The sequence below is a fragment of the Varanus komodoensis genome, unplaced genomic scaffold (assembly GCF_004798865.1).
Source record: "Varanus komodoensis strain SLA01 unplaced genomic scaffold, ASM479886v1 scaffold3, whole genome shotgun sequence".
Lineage (NCBI taxonomy): Eukaryota > Metazoa > Chordata > Lepidosauria > Squamata > Varanidae > Varanus > Varanus komodoensis.
In genome coordinates this window covers 18,601,091-18,621,027 of record NW_025335761.1, presented here as the reverse complement: position 1 = coordinate 18,621,027, position 19,937 = coordinate 18,601,091, and the positions used below count along the sequence as shown (strand labels likewise).

At 40.7% G+C, this 19,937-nt stretch overlaps 2 protein-coding genes across 6 annotated transcripts in view; one reads left to right on the top strand and one right to left on the bottom strand.

The window, feature by feature from the left end:
• STARD9 (StAR related lipid transfer domain containing 9) overlaps nucleotides 1-9,735 on the top strand; it is a 136,773-nt gene extending 127,038 nt beyond the window's left edge. For 3 of the 5 annotated variants that reach the window (XM_044435855.1, XM_044435856.1, XM_044435852.1), the window contains exons 26-33: nucleotides 366-512; nucleotides 2,440-2,551; nucleotides 4,040-4,212; nucleotides 5,508-5,572; nucleotides 5,664-5,872; nucleotides 7,016-7,095; nucleotides 7,435-7,593; nucleotides 9,557-9,735. In XM_044435855.1, coding sequence (XP_044291790.1) covers nucleotides 366-512; nucleotides 2,440-2,551; nucleotides 4,040-4,212; nucleotides 5,508-5,572; nucleotides 5,664-5,872; nucleotides 7,016-7,095; nucleotides 7,435-7,593; nucleotides 9,557-9,658 — 1,047 coding nt within the window. In that variant the 3' untranslated portion in view covers nucleotides 9,659-9,735. The remainder of the gene's footprint in view (nucleotides 1-365; nucleotides 513-2,439; nucleotides 2,552-4,039; nucleotides 4,213-5,507; nucleotides 5,573-5,663; nucleotides 5,873-7,015; nucleotides 7,096-7,434; nucleotides 7,594-9,556) is intronic. The other 2 variants (XM_044435854.1, XM_044435853.1) reach the window with 2 other exon arrangements.
• Nucleotides 9,736-10,093: 358 nt separating this feature from the next.
• CDAN1 (codanin 1) overlaps nucleotides 10,094-19,937 on the bottom strand; it is a 46,754-nt gene continuing 36,910 nt past the window's right edge. Inside the window, exons 26-28 of the mRNA XM_044435857.1 lie at nucleotides 18,303-18,502; nucleotides 15,748-15,855; nucleotides 10,094-13,847 (exon numbers count right to left, since the gene is read on the bottom strand). Of these exons, the coding sequence (XP_044291792.1) occupies nucleotides 13,722-13,847; nucleotides 15,748-15,855; nucleotides 18,303-18,502 (434 nt within the window). The 3' untranslated portion in view covers nucleotides 10,094-13,721. The remainder of the gene's footprint in view (nucleotides 13,848-15,747; nucleotides 15,856-18,302; nucleotides 18,503-19,937) is intronic.

Here is a 19,937-nt window from a genome sequence, read left to right as displayed (position 1 = left end):
TTGCTATTCCAGCTCTGCTTATGGCCCATCCTTAAATCTCATAACCTTATCAGTTATTTAGGTTTTCATGCAGAATATACCTTGTAGGCAGGCCTTTTTAGAAGGGAACACCACATAGATGCTAAAAAGTGGAGACAATACATTTATTTATGTGTGTATTGGAATTGTTTGGAAGCCACTCATTATCAACACACTTTCTGGGCAGTCCATTATCCACTTCACATAAATTGCACGTAAAGTGCCAGTTGACAAGGCAAAGTAATATAAGTTATTTTTTTTAAAAAAAAGATTGAAAATAAATGTTCACTTCAAGTGGTTGCATGAATAAGGCCTAAACTGGTGTAATTTTCTGCCATTCATTGCAGGAAGAAACTAAGTTGAAGACTGTTGTAAGCACAAGCTCTTTATGCACAGAATCCACCCTCAGTCTCTCTTCAGGACCAACATCAGGATATAACAGCAGTAATACAGCTACTTATCCTACTAGTATACCTGGCAAACAGAAAGGCCAGGTAAAAACTTTCTGTTTGTATTAGAGAAATGTAATAAAGGGTGGCTTTTATACAAACAATATGCATTGTAATAACTGCCAACTTTCCAAGATTGAAATGTGCATTGCTGAAAAAATATGTTAAGTGAGGATTTCTAATTCTAATTCACATGCAAGGGCAGATTTACTTCAACAGAAACCATGTGTTCCAGAGACCATAAGATAGCTTGAAAAATTCCTCTGAGGTTGTAGGTAAGTGCTCAGATCTCAGAAGGGGGAATTTGCCCCTGGACCTCATCTTCTTGCACCTGGTGCAAAGAGAACCATGCCAATTGTCTCTCCGAGGTCTGAAAGCAACCTTGAAATAAAAAGGGACATTCTAGTGAGAAGGGAAAGGAGACTGGAGAGGCCAGAATACAATTGATCCTGAGCCTTCTTCAGCCTCCTTCCCTCTCCCTCCAAAGTGCCTTTGCTAAGCAGTTTCAGCCTGGCAGGACATGGGAATCTCAAAAGTCTCAAAATTGGAGGCTTGCAAGATTAGTAGCATGACCGATAATTTTTCATAACTTCAAATATGTTTCAAAGATTGGGGTCATAACAGGTATGAAATAACAATAAGTCTCATAACTTGTATGAAAATAGAAGCTATCATGTGCAAAGGAGATGTTCAATATGGGTTAATTCTGCCCACAGCCCTGGATAGGCAAGAAACATGTGACCCAGTTGTTTACCTTGTTCCTGGCCTCCCTGGTTCCTGCCAATCAGTTTCTTTCTTGCCTTTGCCTAAGATGTCGATTGTTCTTATCTCTCCTCAACAATTTCCTCTTCCTAGTCTTGTTTGTTTCTTTAATCTTTGTTCTATCTCACACTTCAATACATTATTCTCTTTCTAGTTAGTCTTCTTATTTTTTAAACATTAGAATGCTGTCCATCCTTTTTTCCACATCTTCTGCCTTTTTGCCAAAAGATGATTCCACACAGTGAGGAGTGCTCGAAGTCTTGAAGTGCTCCAAGCCTTGTGAAGAAAAGCAGGAGAACCACACCAGTGGTGGCCTCAGGCTCCAGGTGCAGAAAATTTGCCTCAAGGCCTGTAATGCTCAGGTATACCCAACACCTCCATGCCCTAGCATTGCTATAGCAACCATGGATTATCTCATCCTGTAGCTCAGCAAACACAAAAGGATCAAAGTGAAGAATTTGAGCGATGTGGGATATTGTGCGATGTGGGATATTGTGCTGTCACCATAGTTCTTGCCTTAAAGGAAGTTGACCTATCTAGATTATTTTTCATGGCATATGAAAAACACCAATTTTTTGGGCCCACACTTCTTTTGGAGAAGTCTGCAGAACACACTCAAGTTTTCCCTACCAACAATTGGCTTTGGATTTGTTTTTCCATGATTGCACAGCCTGCATTTTGCAAGCACAGCCTTTTCCAACTAATAACATGGAACCACAGCAGCCGCCAGGCACTTCCTCCTCCACAGAAACTTCAGCTGAAAAGGTCCCCCCCTCCCCCAAGTTCAGACTGGGTTCAAAACAGTACAAAAGGCTATTGGAATGGAATTAGCTGTGTACCTTCTATTCTGATGAACTACACCAGTGGTTGTTTGATAATTACTCTGCCCAAATGTTTGGCTAGCCAGAGCATGCTGGGAGGAGCCACAGAAGCCAGGACCAAGGTAGAAAGTCTGGTCACATGTTCCTTGCCTCTCCTGGATTCTTAGAAGAGTTAACCTATGATGGATTCTGTTGTGTACCAAATGAGAATGAACCTTCACGGTAAATATCCACTTTCCATTCATTTCTTCAGTTACCCTGTTACAAAAAGGTAACTGAAGAAAAAGAAAGGAGTCTGTCTGTCTGTCTGTCTGTTAAAGAAAAGCTATTAGTTTTGAATGCAGCAATTAGTTTTCCTGTACGAGATACATATGCCTTTTTCTATCTAGCAGGCTTCTTCTGAAGACATAGAACACTCAAGAGATGATACCAGAGGCCGCTCAGCTGTCAGGAATCACCAGCTTTATATCCTTGATCAACTGCAAAAAGGTTCTACTGGTGGTGAGGGTTAAATAAATCTTTGTTGAGCTACCCAACAAATATGTGCAGGATAGGTCATCTATTAAAGGAGAAAAACATGATATCCATGGAATAAAAAAATACATGTCATGCATTAGCAGTTTGATTTAAGAAAGCAGTGAGCAGCATTATGGCTACCATACTAAACAAAATAAGGACTGTTCCAACATGTTCCAGGAAATTCAGAGCCCCTTTTTACACAGGAGCATGTTCCGTAATATTTAAATGAGAAGCATGTATGTCCAGTATACTTACTTTCATCTCTCCTTCACGTATTTCAGAAAAGCTGGTAGTAATGTATTGTAATGGCAATACATAAAGGATAATACTAGTATCAGATCAAGACAATGAGATCCATTGAATTGCATTTCTGCATTGGAATAGAGAAATAAACAGCTGTTGACCTTTGTAATTATAGACTTCTCAGGCAATAACTGGCACTAGTGATGGATGGGTAACCCCCCCCCCCCGCACCCCCAGCTCAGTCCAGATGGGTTAACAAGGATGAGCATCATGAAGGAGTGCTCCTTCCCATTTTCAGTAATTCTTAACTGGCTTATTATTCTTTTCATATGCATTTCTTTCAAGAATGGGGATGCACTAACATGTTGCTTGAGAAAGTAGCATGCGTGCAGGGTAAGGCTGCATATTTCCTACACAACTATGGGTAAAGATTCAGCAGAAAATTCCCAAGCAAGGAGACTTCCTTCCTCGCCAGTGAACAAGGAAAGAAGCTACCAGCCAACCACGCGACAAATACACAAGACCCAGTGGAGTGAAAGTATTTTGGCATTGGCTCAGTTCTGACCTCTTGCAGAATTCTTCTTTAGCTCATATAGGCTTCAGTTAGCCACCTAACCAATCGTTTTCCCATCAGATGTGTGTGTGCACCTGATTTTTTTTCACTCTTTGAGATTCCTGTCCCCCCTTGATTATTCTTGAGCCATGGTGTCTCCCTATACAGTACATTCCAACTGTTAAAAGTTATCCAGAGGAGGGATTACACCGATTAATTTCTGACACAGTGAGACCAGTGAGTAATTGCGGGCGTTGAATGCCCATTATGGTGAAAACAGACTGTGCATGACCTCTTAATGCCTTCCGTTTAAATTATGAGCAGCAGAAGAATTTCAGGGCAGGGAACTCTCCTCAGAATATATTTTGACATTACAGCTGGGAACGTTTTGCTCCTGAGCCTCTTTTGAACTTTGGCAGCACCACAACCTGGCTAAGCCTATATTGGTGGCAGGATAATGTCTTAGATGAACTATTGTTATTCTTCGTGGTTTCTGTGCATCACACACATGGGCTCTGAGCTCATGTGTGGAGCAGTTTGGGGAAGATTCCAAGCTGATTATTATTCAGCGGGAGCCCGGCCCCTTAGGCATGCCCAGAGTGTGGGGAGGGGATTCCGCTGAGACCTCAGTTCTTTGACCACCATAGTCTGCTTATTTGTCTCTTCTGTTTCAGAGACTTTTTCTATGACCTGTTCATCTGTGGGGAGGAGCAGTATCCGGTCACCACTTTCGTGCAGTCACAGAAACTCTCCTAGCCAAATTGTTTTACCTAGCACCTTTCTAACTTCTCCTGTGAAGGGATATGAGGATCTCTCCAAACATGTGTTGGCTAATGCTACTGCAGAGGTGAGTGTGCTTGGTGCCTCTTCTGCTTTACATGTTGGCTGCAGATAACATCTCTGCATTTGCTACTTAACCTTCCATTTACCTACCTGTTACAGCAGATATCAAGCATTATCTTTCTCCTGCCTGGTGGCAACCTCTCTAGAAGCCCAAGAATCTTTCATCCTGACTGCATATATGAAAGTTCTTGCATATGTAGCCATATGAACAGATGTGGTGACAAATAGGCACTAGCATGATTTTCACATGGCCATGTACATCTGGTGGTTTTATTCCCGAAGGATAACTATCCACTGTGAAGAAAGGAAGCCAACTGAATTCAATGCTTGCTGTTTAAGATCTGCAGAAAAATTACAGGGTGCCGTACTGAATGTGAAGCACCATCTCAGGAGAGAAAAGAGTCACAGAATTCTCAAAGAGAACAACATGGGTATCTCTTGGTATAATTGTCCTTTGTTCCAGCCAAATAAAACAAGGTCTAAAATGCAGCAGTGCAGGTGGCCACAATATTTCATACTAGTGTCACTGGCCACTTTTGATCTGAAATGAGCAAGTTGTATTGACATATTTGTACAAAAACTACACTTTAACTTGTTCAAACTCTAACACTGTGTGTGTGTGTCATATACAGGACACAGTGTAGTATAGAATGAGTACTGGCACTACAGTTTTTCCTACAATATAGCTGGCATATTTCTGAAACTGTATTCAATAAAATTTTGACCTGCTGCCCACTTTTTATCCAAAGAGTGGTAGACAACATACTTCTTATGATGCTAAGGAAGCATCTACTCTGATCTCAGGAGGACATTCATGAGCCTTAGGTAACCTCCTGGTGGAAAATGTCATATTTAAACCTAAGTCAGTCAAAGATAGAAGAAATGAGGCCTAATCCCAGCTTAGCCAGCCTAAGAATGGCTGTGCTGCCCCAAACCGAAGACCTATTTAGTTCACCATTCTGCTTTCCCAGCAGCCAACAAATGTCATGAATACCACCGCAGCCTTCCCTTCACAGCCCTCAGCAATGGGCACAAAAAGGCATACTTCCATTAGATGGGATTTAGTCATCATGGCAGCTTTATCATTTACAGGTTTGTCTAATTCCCTTTTAAACCATGCAAATTACTTGCCACTATTACTACTTATGGTAGTAAATTTCAAGGTTTAACCTGCATGGCTTTCAGAAGAGAACATGAAATCCCCGATGTAGCTGAGAAATCACTGAATTTAAACAATAAACTGAATTAAATGCAAAGGGCTTTTACCTTCCTTAATACTGAATTTTAATTACTTTAAAGGTTATGGCAATGTCTTCTAATGACTTGAAGAACCTTTACAATGGCCAGGCAACAGCTGGTTGGAAGTAAGTTTTTGCCAAACATTTCTTCTGCTATATGTAGGGGCTGTTTCTTTATTCTTAATGAAAAATTCACTTTCCTTTTCTTCTCAATTAGGTACCAGTGTATGGAAAAGGATATACGTGTTTACTATAAAGCCTTTTCATCTTCTGCAACTAAGCATGGGTTTTTGGGAGCAGGAGTCATCAACAGGCCTCTTTCCACTGTATTGTGCCTGCTGAAGGATCCTACTAAAAGACATCTTTATGACAAAACCATTACTACAGCTCAAGTACATAAGAAAATAAGCAGCGAGATTGAATTGGGTTAGTATATTTTGATCTGTTTTTTCTACATAATAGAAATTTACTTGTACAATACTTTGGGAGCATTAGCAGGCAGAAATGGGATGTATAAAGACTTGAAACCAAGGAATGAATGAGTAAATGAATTAGCTTCACAGCTGCCAAAAAGCAGAACCCTTTCCTATTGCTGCTTCATCGATTTGTTGGGACACTCAAACTACAGCTTGAGTCCCATGTCAGTAAAAGCTACCCATCCCAAGTCAGCACACCACACAGCTTGAACTCTGCAGGGCTTGATGAATCTTTTTCCTTTTAATCATAATTAAAGTCTACTAGGCATAAATCTGGAAGCCGCCTTGGATTGTTACATGAGCCAGCAATCCACATTAAAATCCCTACAAAGGGTTAGCATGCAAAGGAGAGCAAGACGAAACAGAAAAGAGCCTCATCTTCCTTCCCAGACCTTGGAACTATGCAACTTAACCTTTTGGGTAGAGGTGGCCAAGTGTGTGCGTCCACGAGATTCCATGACTTGACCTCAAATGGTGCAGCACTTCCTGCTCAATACAATCTGCAGATGAGTGAAGAAAATCTGGACAACTTTCTGAGCCTTGTGACCCAGTTAAAAGTGGACCTAACCAGGACATTGAAATAGGGACATGTGAATAGGAATGCATTTTAGAAGAGACAAAGCTCACTCACCAAGAACAGGGGGGTTCTTATGCTTTATATAATTCATATCACCAACTTTAGTATGCAATTCCATTAAAAACAAAACCAAACCTCACTGCTTTATGCAACACCTCTGAGCTACATATGGAATGAGAATATTTGATGCAAAGAAGCACTCTGCTGGAGTATTTAATCTTTAGTGCTTTTTCTCTTAAAAACTCTTCCCAGAGTTTTCTTGGCATGTTTCCTGAATTATAGAAATCAGCAGCTGGAGGATAGGACTCTCAAGTGCAACGCAAAGGGTGTGCAAAGCATTAAGCACCCCATCCCACCTGCTTTGCCTTTGCTGCAACTCATCCCACAACTTCACTGCTGTATGTTCCCAGATCGAGGGCTCTTTTTGCTTGCTGTGTAGCTTTTGTGTAGTTTGACTGAAGTATGAATTAATATAAAAATGGCCATGCAACTTCTACCCTTTGGATTTAATTGCAGTATACGTGGTGAGCGATGTTTCACTGTGTTACCAAAAGCAACCAAGAGACTTCTGCTGCATCTCTGTAGAAGCCAAAGAGGTAAATATACTCAGCCAAGGCAGGATACAAAATTAAACTAATTTAGTGATTCAACTTGGACACTGCTTATACATTAGTATAGTTAAGAATCTGTTGGGTTCCATTTTACACTTCAGTGGCTGGACACAAATCTATTTCCAGTGTTTCAAATCACACAAATTAATCACAGTAAGCACTTCTCTTTTCCATGAATGGTAACAGCTGACCTCTGCATTATAGGACCTTATGCTGACCCCTGAAATAAGGCAGGGAAAGCAGTCAGGTGGAGGATGGGAAGAATGACACTTGCTGGAGTGGGACTCTCCTCCTGTAACTCTCTCTGATGTTTCTTGTACTCAGGAGAATATCTGCATTCTAGCTATTCAATCTGTCTATGAAGAATCAATGCCTCGTCCTTGTAAAGAAATGGTACGGGGGGAGATTTTGCCCAGTGCATGGGTATTAGAACCTGATACCAAGAATGGAAAAGACATCACTAAAGTCATCTACATGGTACAGGTAAGCACTCCCACTAACATCTAACAAAGCCTGCTTGCATACTTGGGAAGTCAGTGAAGTATTGCATTCCAGAAACTAACAAACTGACACAAAGCAATTGTGTGAAACTGCAAGGAAACATGAATGTGATAAAAGAATACCTTAGCCAAACAGAATGTTATGCAAGATCCTTGGTTTATGGATGCACACATTATATCAAGAAGGGGGAAAGGGGAAAATGAGTAGTGGAAAGGGGACAGAGATGATCTTCCTATGACATGCCTGCCCCCCTGCATTTTACATGCAAGCACTCTGAGAACTTTCCATTGCTTCCTGCTCTTTAATCAGTTACTGATTCATACAACTTGCATTCTTATCCTATGCTTGCTAAGCAACTTGCTAAGTTGCTCCTCTTACCAAGGAGACATTAGTGGGAATCTTCAACAAAAGCCTTTTGGGAGTCTATGTATACTGTATCTGTATATTACCCCTCTTCAAATGTATTTTGGCACTCTAAAACGACCTTTTATCATCTTAGTTGTCTATGTGTCTACTCAGAAGACCCAAATGATTTAATTACATTTATTCCCAGGTTACTATAGGACTGCAACCTTAAAGACTGCCTGTGTCACTCCTTTTTAGCACTCAATGAGTTGTAATTTTATTTTTCATGTTTTCCATCTGTATATCAGAATGTAAGCCAATACTAATTTCTAACAGGACAGACACACTATACATAGGTAGTCTCCAGGTACAGAAATGGGGGAGTTTACCTGTTCTAGTTCCAGAGATGCAAGTAATTGGACGGTGTACAAATTTTATAGTCAGGGCTGCATTCTCTCATTAAAGCAAGCATGTAGTTTGGACGTAATTCTAGGATTCATAATTGGAAGTCCAGGTGACTTCTGTGGCAAGCACCAACAGGACAGTCCTCAGTTAACTAAAAGTGGGGTGAGGGGGACAGGGGAGACACAGACCAAAGGCTTAGTATAAAGGAGGTTGGAGAACAAGGAAATTAAAGAGAAGCTGGAAACTACATTGTTTTTTCAATCATGAGGTTCTTGCTTCACTCCAGCAGTTTATGATTGTTCACATTTCAGATTCAAGGCTAAAGGTTGAATGGCATCTGCCTGAACAGATCCCTGTAAAGATGAGTGTTTTGTGGATTGAACTAGGTGGTGATCTAAGATACATGGATAGATTTATTCAGTGTTTTTGTTAAAAAAAAAAAAAAAGTGCCAGAACTCATGTTGCCGCCGGCAGTAAGCACTCAGCGCGCGACCACACACACCAATCCCAAGCCGAGCAGCGTCCCAAACCGGCTGGCGCGGACACAAAAGCAGCCCACAGGCACTGTGTTAATGATGTTTGCTGCTGACCTGCGAGCCGACAGGCGATTCAGAATCACTTCATAAAATCCATTGGAAAAAAAGGTGCCAGAACGCTGTTCCGGTGCGTTTGTTCTATGACAAAAAAAGCCCTGGATTTATTTGACTTGTATGCCACACCTCTTAGCCCTAAGGCCCTATAGGCAGCTCAAAATACATACCAATGAATTCAGTAGAGCTTATTTACAAATATTTATGCATAGGATTGGCGACAGGTACTTACTGATTTATCTACTGCTGCCTTTTGGGGTGCATTACACACATGCACGCACGCCGGGAATGGGGGGGGAGTCAGAGTAAGAATGAGCTCCTGCACTTCAGAATTTACTTTACACCAGTGCCTAAGCATGTCATTTCAGTACTTTCTGTCTGTGCAGGTCTAGGACATCAGGCATTGAGCCAGGGAAATCTGTACAGCACAGCTGTCCTGAGCCATATGAAGATCTTCACATTTATGTATGAATTGGACTTGTATTTGCTTCCACCTGCCTCACACTAAGACCAGAGAAACAGCATGATTTGGTGTACTCCTTCAGAAGCACTTGGAATTGACTAATGCAAGTAACATTGCTGACACAGCTTTCTTATTGTTTCAGGTTGACCTTGGTGCTCCAGCCATACCTGAAAGGCTCCTGAGTTCTATTGTCAAGCGACAACCTTTGGTGATTGCTAGGCTTGCTCAATTTCTAGCTGCTTAGGTATGTGGTGAACCCTACCTGGAACCTCATCTATTTTAGTAACAACATGTAAATACCAGCAATGGCTGAACTTGCATTCTGATCTGCTGAAGACCTAAAGTCTCTAAAAAAAAAACCCCTCACTGGACAGCATATACGAGGGTAGTCACTACAGGGCATCTGCTTTGGAAACTTTGCAATCAGAGACCAAATCTTAATGCAGTACCTGCCTCTTGACCAAATTTTCTTCTTCAGCTCTTTAGAAAGGGGCAGATTTTCCAGGCTGGGTCAAGTGAGAAGCGTTCATTTTGCAGACCACCAACACCGACTAGCAGAAATCTTCTGTCAAGAATCTGCAGTTTTAAGTTTTTATTTCCCCCTTCTGGCAGACTAACAGAAAACTCTTTGGTGCAGTAAAACAAAGGCATCTTAACCTTAGAAATAGGTTTAAGAACCACTGCACAATGGAAGCAAAACTGTAATGCTCTTTCCAGAGCATCTAACCAAAAGGGTGCTTATAAATGAATTCATTGTAATAATTGAACGAAGTCAGCTTACTGGTTGGAGAGTTTTTCAGCCCTGTCAAGATGTGTGCTGACATCTAAGCGTTTAAAATTAGCTTTGAAGTGATCACTCCTGTCAAGATGTGAGGTAGTCACTGCTTTGTTCCCTGCCAGAAACAACACTCAGGTAGAGACCTAATATCCTACAGAATCACTACACCACAAACCCAAGTGAAACGGGATAAGCCAAGTGGGGAGAGCACAGGCACTTCTTTGCTGCATAGAAAGAACTGCTCTGTAAGTTCATAAGTGGGGCTTCTGGACGAGCATCTAGTGCAGCTACTGGATTCCAAACTCTTCTACTGGAAGAGCAGCAGGATAAGTTAGCATGAAAATAAGCTTAGAGCAGGGTAACTCCATGAACGGCTTTACTCTATCAGGTTGAAATTAGTCTATGGGTGAGTAAGAGTGTTTCATGCATTGATCAGTGTTCCCTGTCTCTGCTCTTAATCCCCCACACACACATTTATTGGTATTCCACATGATCCATTTCTTCCACTTTGTAACTGCAGCTCTGCACCTCAGTATCTGGTTCACTGTAGCAATCAAATCCCATAGCAAATAAATTACTTTGATGTGTACCATTTGTATGAGTGAAGGCGCAGCATTAACATTCTCTTTTCCCACCCTTGCTATAAACTAGTGTGTAAAAGCATGTTTTATTCATGTAAAGAGGTAGGGTATTGATTCAAGTTGTTTCTAAAAATACTTTTACAAGCCAAGTAGTATAACATCCTATTACTGATAGCTACTGCATCATTTTCTGCCAGTCTGTGTTTATTAGAAACCTGCTTCTTGAACTTAGTATCCCACCTGCAGTGCTTTAGTGGAGCAAGTCACTTATTTGCAACATATGAAGTAATTCAAAAAAATAAAATTGTGAGCTCCTTTTATTACCTTTGCTGCACCACTCCTGTGATAATTCAGTGATGATTACTGAGAGCTATATTATAACTATTGTGTTCCCCATATAAATGAATTAATGACTAAACCTGTTTGAGAGAAGGATGAAAAGATGCAACTGTTTGTAGTCATTGTTGGTATGTGATATATTTAAATTTAAAGGTCCAAATGTTTGTACATGGAAACTATGGTGTTTCCATACTGGGAAAACTACTTTCCCAGAAGCATGTGGAAGTGTCTTCTAATTTTGGATGGGGCTGGAATCCCATTTTTTTGGTTTTGTTTTTAAATCGAGTTTATTCTACTTCACAATTGACCGATCTGATTTAGCTGGAGACTGTCTACAGCAATTGGCAGCACAACTGAGACTACAATCTAATAAACATTCACTTAGGAGTTGGTTCCTTTGAATACAGTAGGATTCACTTTTGAATAAACAGGGATAGGATTGGGTTAGGATTGGCTAACCCAACTGAATCTATCTAACACATCAAGAAATCAAAGCACAGAAGTTCCATCTGGTGGCTGACAAAACACAGTGTGGTAATGTGCCAAGTGAGACTACAAAATACAAAAATAACTTGCAGCGTCAGGAAAACCAGCACTGTGAATCTATGAATGTTATTTGGGGGATGGGAGGTGGGCAGGAGATTTTTTTAAATTACCCACAGTAACAGCAATCACATAATTTAAGGTAAGAACTAGCAATTGATTTTAGGAGATATTTCCAATGATCACTGGCTGAATACTTGCTGTATTAGTTTATTTTTCCCTTTATTTTGGGGACATGGCACTCTTAATAAAACCAAATGGTGTTAGCAGGAACATCATCTAAGGTGGACTTTTAACAACAGATGGTGCCTACTGAAGGTTAGTCTTACTGTAAAATGCATCAGATGTTTATTTTTATAATTGCATACAATTTTTTTTCTATGTTTACAAATTAAGTTATTTATATATACTTATTTTGAAGTGGTTTTATATGCTAAAGCTAATTATTATTTTTACACGTATTCAATTAATGTATGCTTTTTAGAAATAATTGATACTTCAAAGTACTATTTATATAATAAATGTTTTCTTTTGCGCCTATAACACTACGGTACCTGTGAATGCGTAGAATGGAAAGAATAGTCTTGAAATGGACGAAAACCTATTTTCTGTGAATCCTTTAACTGAGCACGCAAGAATACACTGTTCCTGTACCATGCCTTTAGCCCATATCTGCTTTTAATCAAGATTGCTATTTTCATATCCTCCCAATAAATAATTTTGATAAAGAAATAGGTTGAAAGCTGTATTCATTTTTCATCCATCCTGGATTATGTACCAAGCCATTTCACTACATGGGCCAGTCCCCAACTCACACTGTCAATATTACAAACTCTTCTGCATAGAACCACAGGCAGGAGCAAAAAGCCTGTACTTTGAAATGAAATACCATGGAACGTGCACCATTGCAACTAAGGAGAAGTTATAGTCACATGGAATTGTTGTAAGAGCAGGAGACATATAAGACTTGGCTAATAGCTTCATTACAGCTTATCCACTCATTTATTAGGGCACCTCAATTTAAGTTTTCCATAATTTTTTGACAGTAATTCCTTAGATCAGAATGACAATATTCAAACAAAGACTGATGATCTTACTCTGAGGTTTACCTCTCCTAGAGATCTTCCAATAAATCTGTTTCCAATCAGCTACAAGCAGGATGAAGGAAGAATGTTTGGGGCATGTACAAGTTCTTTCTAGTTAATCAAATAACCCTAGCAGGATTCCTGAACAAAAATGTTACTGTATTGTTGGGGGGGAGGGGGGAGGAAAAACTGATCTTGACACTCAGTGCCAAATACTGAGGTATGTTTGGGGTTCCTTGACCATGCTCTTTTAAAAGGCAGTCTAACCAAGTACTACATCACTCATGGGAAAAGGCTGTCCTCTTAAAACATGAGGATGTCATCCTGGAAAAAAATACTTTTCAAGTTCTGCTGTTCTCATATTTAAAGCCAATCTATTTTTCAACAGCAAGTACTTCACAGTTTAAAATGAAGCACTGCCACTGCTTAATACTGTCTTCCCCCATCAGTAGAAAACCAAAAATACAAAAAGGTACCTTTTGCAAAGGACAAGCAGGCTTTTCTTAAAAAAAAAAAAAAAAAAGTCCAACTGCTGCTTGAAATCTGTGATTATATTTTTAAGATGCAGTTTTACCTTTTAAAAATATGTTTAAAAATCAAAGATAAGCTCTTGATAAACATTAAATATCAGTCTCACACTGGGGTGCTCCTGTTGTTAAGGCTGCACATTTACTTTACTTGAACAAGAGTGAGAACCTCATGAATCTGCCCCTCCACCTATATTTTACACATGTGTACAAGATTACAGGTTTGTTTTCAGGTCAAACCCCTATGTTTTCATACAGATCTCATTTATGCTTTTTTAAAAAATGTATTTACCCTTGAAATGCCTACTAAGGTGCTTAAAATGGCTTTTCTTGAAATGGTGTGTGTTTCACCTTAAGATGTGGACAAAGTGAAGCTCCCGTACGAATGCTTGAGTGCAACCACAGTGGCAGCAGCCATGAGCAATTCCAGCAACATTTAAAAACCATGCATCTGCTAGCTTTGTGCTGCCAACGCCTCTCTGGATTGTTCCACCACTTCACAAGACAGAGTCTTTGGTTCTGCAACACATTTCTCAGAAATGAATATTCTTAACAAAGCATCTAGTGTCTTGGAGAAGTCCTGTAAACAAAATTAGAAAAAAATGAACTTTTTTTTGTATAGCAGTACAGCTAACTGGTTGGTTAACGCAGGTTTACAAGCCTAAAACAGAGCTCAGCAGCGCTTGTAAGTGTTGATTACTACCCATGCTGATATTTTATAGTAATTTTATTAGTTTACCATATAATATAAGCGTATACTGAAAAGTGATGTAAACATTTTCTAATAGGGAAATGAGACAAAGCACCAGTGGTTTGAAAGGTCTCCTGCTTTACTTCTGCACCTATGACCTTCTAAATCTTTATATTTCTTTGCCTTCAATTTCCAGTTTCTCTTGACACAGTATATTAAATAAAAACCCTTTTTCTCACAGTATATTAAATAAAATCCCCTCCAAAGTAGATTATAAAAATCAAAAGCACAAGACTGCAATGACTTAATTTAAAAAAAACCCCAGAAAGATCACTTTCCTATATATTTAAACTTTAAAGCCAGTCAAAACAGGTGGGGTGTTACGATCCTGTGAGTTGTCCTGGGAGCTCCATCACATAGGTGCCACATAGAAAGATCTGCAGATTGTGGCATGATCCAAAGCAGTGCTTCACAATATATCCTGGCTCCTGATTCATCCAAACTACCTTACTGATCAGCTGGTCATTATAAAACAACTAATCAATAAAGAGAAGGGGACGCCATAGTTCCTTTCACCTCACTTAGCTATTTTCTAGTGATAAGCTCAGCAATGCATAGGAGGAGATTGTAGGAAGGGGAGAGTTAAACCCCATCTTCCCTGTAGTTGGCACCTCACTACTACTTACTTGATATCGGAAGTCAGCCTAAGAATGGGAAACAGGATTCCATATCCTGCTTTTCCCTGAACTATTCAACTAAACAGGGCAGGGTGGAGGGATCCTGCATGAAAGGAATCCAATATTACTTCCACTCCTGATTCAGATAATGAATTGCCTCTAGCCCCTTTCAGTATTTCTTCCACAGGGAGACAAAAAGCATGAGGGAGAGTGCATGCTAGTTCCACCTCACCATCTGTCATTTATTTCTACTCATGCACAGCAACTGCATAAAAAGAAAGGTCTCTATCCACAGGGGCTTATCATGCAATCTGGAACACTGGAAAAAAATCACAATCGAGTGTGATGAAACAATGACAGGACCAGAGATGCAGTGTTCAGACACTGATGAAATGAAGTAATAATGAGCCGTAAGAATTTGCCCACTACCACTCCATGATGCATAATATATCATCATTGCATTTATATGCCACCAGTTTTCCCACATGCGAGGAACCCAGAGCAGCTCCTTAGTCCTCCTCTCCATTTTTGGCCTCTATCCCTGTGAGATAGGTTACTGAAAACCAGTGACTGGCCCAAAGTCTCAAAGAACTTCAGGACAATTGAGGACTACAGCCTAGATCAGCTGTGCCCCAGTTCAACACAGCATCTATGAATAGTCATGTCAACAACAGCTACACTGTAACAGCTGGAAATGGTAAAACAAAACCTACAGCACAAGATAATGGAGCATGATTCAATCTTTTCTACAGCATTATCATAGACATTTATGTAACCTCTTATTTACTAAGACTACCTCAAGGTAAAGTTACTATAATTTAGAATAATTTAAAATGCATGAAGGGAAATGATGCTCAGTTTGTGATAATTTGTCCTCAATGATAATTTAGATCATAAAACCAATGAAAGATCATTGGAAAAAAGTTAGCTGCAATGACAAGCCTTCCCATGTCCCCCTTATCACACACACTTTAATTTCCAACAGCACACTAAAGCATATACCTCTTGCCTGAATATGAAACTGAAGTTCTGTGAATAGGACGATAGAAGCAGGAAGGAAGGCTCCAATACTAACTTTTCTGTGCTAAATAGCAAATCAGAGAAACAATTACCGAAGGCCATGGGGATTCCTGAAGTCCATGCAGACAGTTCTGGATCTCCATATCAGTCATTAAGCCATGCTCAACAAGTCCATGAAGCGTGAACAAGAACAAGTCCCACTGCAACAAGAAAGGAGGAGTATCAGGTGCTCCAAGCAAGGAGCTTGCTTTCACTACCTTTAAATGGAAATCCTGCTCAAGTGGAGATGCCACCAACAGCAGAAAACTAAATGCTACATAGTGCAGACTATAATCACGCACAAACAGGCCAAAAGTCTACAAAAACGCAGTACTCTGAAGTGCTAATTTAAAGATTATCTCAATGCTGTCCCTAACAGATACATGAAGAAAATAATTATAAGAAGTTCAATCATATTCACAATTTGAGAAAAGGACAAAAACGTTCTCTCTCGCATTCTACATTGGGAGGGACCCTCCAATTATTCTTGGGTGGGTGGGGCAGGGAGACAGGCTGCCTGATCATGGCTCCTAAGTGGTGATCTGGAAGGGACTGGAAGAAGAGGAGAAAAACAGCCCCCGTTCTGAGACAATGCTCACAGCATCGTATACATTGTTAGCTTAAGTCCCATTCATTTCAGTGGATCTACTCAAGTTAGAACCAGCAGTAGCTCAAGGCCTCCTACACAGAAAACTTTATAATTGAAGCAGTCCAGTTGTAAGTTGTGAAATCAAACTGCAGATGCCTGTACTCATTAATGAACCGACAGTTTAACATGCAGCTACTTTAAATGTTTCATGGAAGGGGATGAGGGGGGACATCAGCATCTAGAATTCAAACAACTTACCATGGAGTGGGGGCAGCCTCTCCCTGCTTGTTCTCATGTGATGTCTGAAATCTCCCTTAGATATTCTTTACTTTTTACCTCCGTGTTATTCTGTACCAGCTCTACTCTAAACCATGTAAAATCATCACCCCTTGATATACATCCCATACCAGTGGTGGCAAACCAATGGCACGCGTGCCACAGTGGGCACGCAGAGCCCCCTCTGTTGGCATGCGACCCAATTCGCCGCAGCATCGCCCAGCAGCTGACCATTACAGAACAGTGCACATAGGGGCCGTGCGCATGCCCAGAAAGGAGTAATGATGCCAGGTGATGATGTCACAAGCCGCGACACGTTAGCCGCTACTAATCCAATCTTTTGCATGGCTGGTCAATGCACTGCTAAGGATATATATATATTTGCTTGGACTGGATGATTTCAGGTTTTATTGTAGTGTGGGCACTTAGAGATAAATAAGTGGGTTTTGGGTTGCAGTTTGGGCACTCAGTCTCTAAAAGGTTCTCCATCACTGGGTTAGGGTTAGAAAAATGAGGTATACTGCCATGATTGGCTGGAATGTGTTTCAAATGCGCAGAAAGGAGGAGCTGTGCAGAAAAATCTACTCGGGAACGCTTTTTCAAAATCGTCCTATTCAATGGAACTTTACCCCTATATTAGGGTTAGGGGTGTGCATCAGGGTAGGGTTAGGGTTAGAAAAATGAGGTGTCCTGGCATGCTTTTGAAGGTTGGAATGTGTTTAGAGTGGGCAGAAATGTTGAGCTGTGAAGAAAAATCTACTCAAAGAAGGCTTTTTCAAAATCATCCTATTTTCAATGGAACTTTAACGGTACCTTAGGGTTACGGTTCTGCACCAGGGTAGGGGTAGGGTTAGGGTTAAGAAAACCAAGGTGTGCTGGCATGGTTTCGATGGTTGGAATGTGTTTACAATGGGCAGAAAGGATGAGCTGTGCAGAAAAGGCTACTCAGGAATGTTTTTTCAAAATCATCCTATTTTCAGCATAACTTTGCCCCTATATTAGGGTTATGGGTGTGCACCAGGGTAGGTTAGGGTTAGAAAAACAAGGTGTCCTGGCATGTTTTTAATGGTTGGAATATGTTTAGAATGGGCAGAAACAATGAGCTGTGCAGAAAAAGCTACTCAAGGAAGTCTTTTTCAAAATCTCCCCTTTCAATGGTACTGCACCCCTGTTAAGGTTAGGGAATGACCTAGGGAAGGGTTAGGCCAGTGGTGGCAAACCTATGGCACACGTGCCACAGCGGGCATGCAGATCCCTCTGTTTCAGTACACAAGCCAATGTGCCCCAGCAGCCTAACACTAGGGCCATGCGCATGCTCAGAATGGTGTAGCGGCGCCAGGCAATGATGTGACGTGCTGCGACTCATTATCTGCGACTTGTCCAAGCTTTCACATGGCCAGTCAGTGTGTTGCCATGGATATATATACACACACACACACACACCTGGACTGGCTGTGATTTGTTTTTTCTAAACTAAAACCTCAGTTTTCAGCTTTTATTGTAGTGTTGGCACTTTGCGATAAATAAGTGGGGTTTGGGTTGCAGTTTGTGCACTTGGTCTCTAAAAGGTTCGCCATCACTGCCCCATACTAACACCTTTGCAGAACCCTAAAGCGCTTCTCTCTTTCCTGCTTCACAGCTTATGCCCAGCATCTCCTAACTTGACTGGCTGATAAAAGATAATAAGCACAAACAGCAACTGCATTCAGCAAACACAAACAGCATTCAAAAGCTGGTGCTCACCTTGTGTTGTTTATTTTCTGCAAAGTAAGCAGTGTTTTTCCTACTGAAGATCAGGTGTAATGGTACAGGTGCCTGAAAGTCTTCCTTCCAGATGGAGAGCAAGGACTTCAGAAGGTGAGAAATTAGATTATTCTTTGCTAGCTGTTGCTCCTCCTTTTGAGCTTGAAACGACAACCCCTGGATAGGAACACGATCTGAAACTACAAGCAACTAAGTCAGGTAGAAGCATGGAAACTTACCAGTGAGGATTCTTTCTGATCTTATAAAAGATAACACCTTGAAGATATCAACAATTTCCCATCCCACTTTGAGGAAGCAAGATTTCTTAAACTGCTTAAAGAGATTTAGAGGCTCTTAAAGCTGAGGAACAAACTCAACTGAATTAAATTCTAGTAACTCGTAGGACATTATTTAAGACAAGAAATAGGAAGAGTACGTTTGGTGGGCATGATCCCCAACTTCCAACTAAGGGGAAAAAGGTCAATTCTCCTACACAGAAAGCATAAGCCAGAATGTCATCCCTATCATGACCAGCAATAACCATGATGGATTAAGTCCAACATTCCTCTCTGTCATGTGAAGATGATTCTGAGTCAAGAAGGGAATGCTCAGCAGCAGGGTTCCTAGTACACCACTGCAAACCAGTTGCTGCGGAACACAGGCAGAATGTGCTATAGTATTCATACCATGTAGTGAGCTTCCGGTAAGTATATGATTGGCTACTCTGTAGACAAAAGGCACAGATAAAGCCTTTCGTCTGATGCAGCACAACTCTTTTTATGTTCTTCTTTCTCTGAAGGGGAAAGCCAGACTATGCTCCAGCACCGCTTTTGTACAGAAGCATCAATCTGCTGACGCTGGATGAAAAGTAAACTGTCAATCAGTCATGCCTTGGAAATTAGTGCCTCTCATGAGGCTATTTCAGTGGGTGAGCTACCATCCCTTCCCAAGCACTGGTAGCATGAGATCAGAGAGCCGATTGTTAGTACATCTTCCTAAAAGTTGCTGACACCAAGAAACCCATCCATGAAGGAAGCCAATAGCAAATCCAGATGCAGCACGCACTATTCTCCATAAAGTAACTCTGAACACTCCATCTATGTTTAGCATGTGTCTTGAATTTAAGGGAAATATGACAAGAACAGAAAGTGCATTATTAGACAAAAAGAGCTGAAGAGCATTCTGAAAGCATGAAGCCAGTGAAGCTTGGAAGGAGCAAAGCCGGAGGGAGGGGCAGCAGTGCAGTGAAAGAGCACCAATTGCCAGTCAGCATCAACAATAATATAGGGCTCAATGGACCAACAGTGTGACTCAGTATAAAAGAACTGTTTAAGTTCCGATGAGACAGCCAGTGAAGATTCGGATTTTGAGCCAGTCACCACCTTTCAACCTATTTCACAGGGTTGTTGCGAAAATGAAGCCAGGGTGGGTGAAAGCACCATGTGAATTGCCATATGTTTCTTGTAGGAAAGACCGGACAGACATTTATGAGCAAGTTGCAGCAAATGCTATAGAACAGGGATGCTTTAAAAAACCTCCATTACTATAGGTTTGAGTGAAGTAATTCATACAAATATGCATAGACAATTTGCTTCTATAACAGAGGAGCAAATTCAAATTTATTTTAAGCTTCCT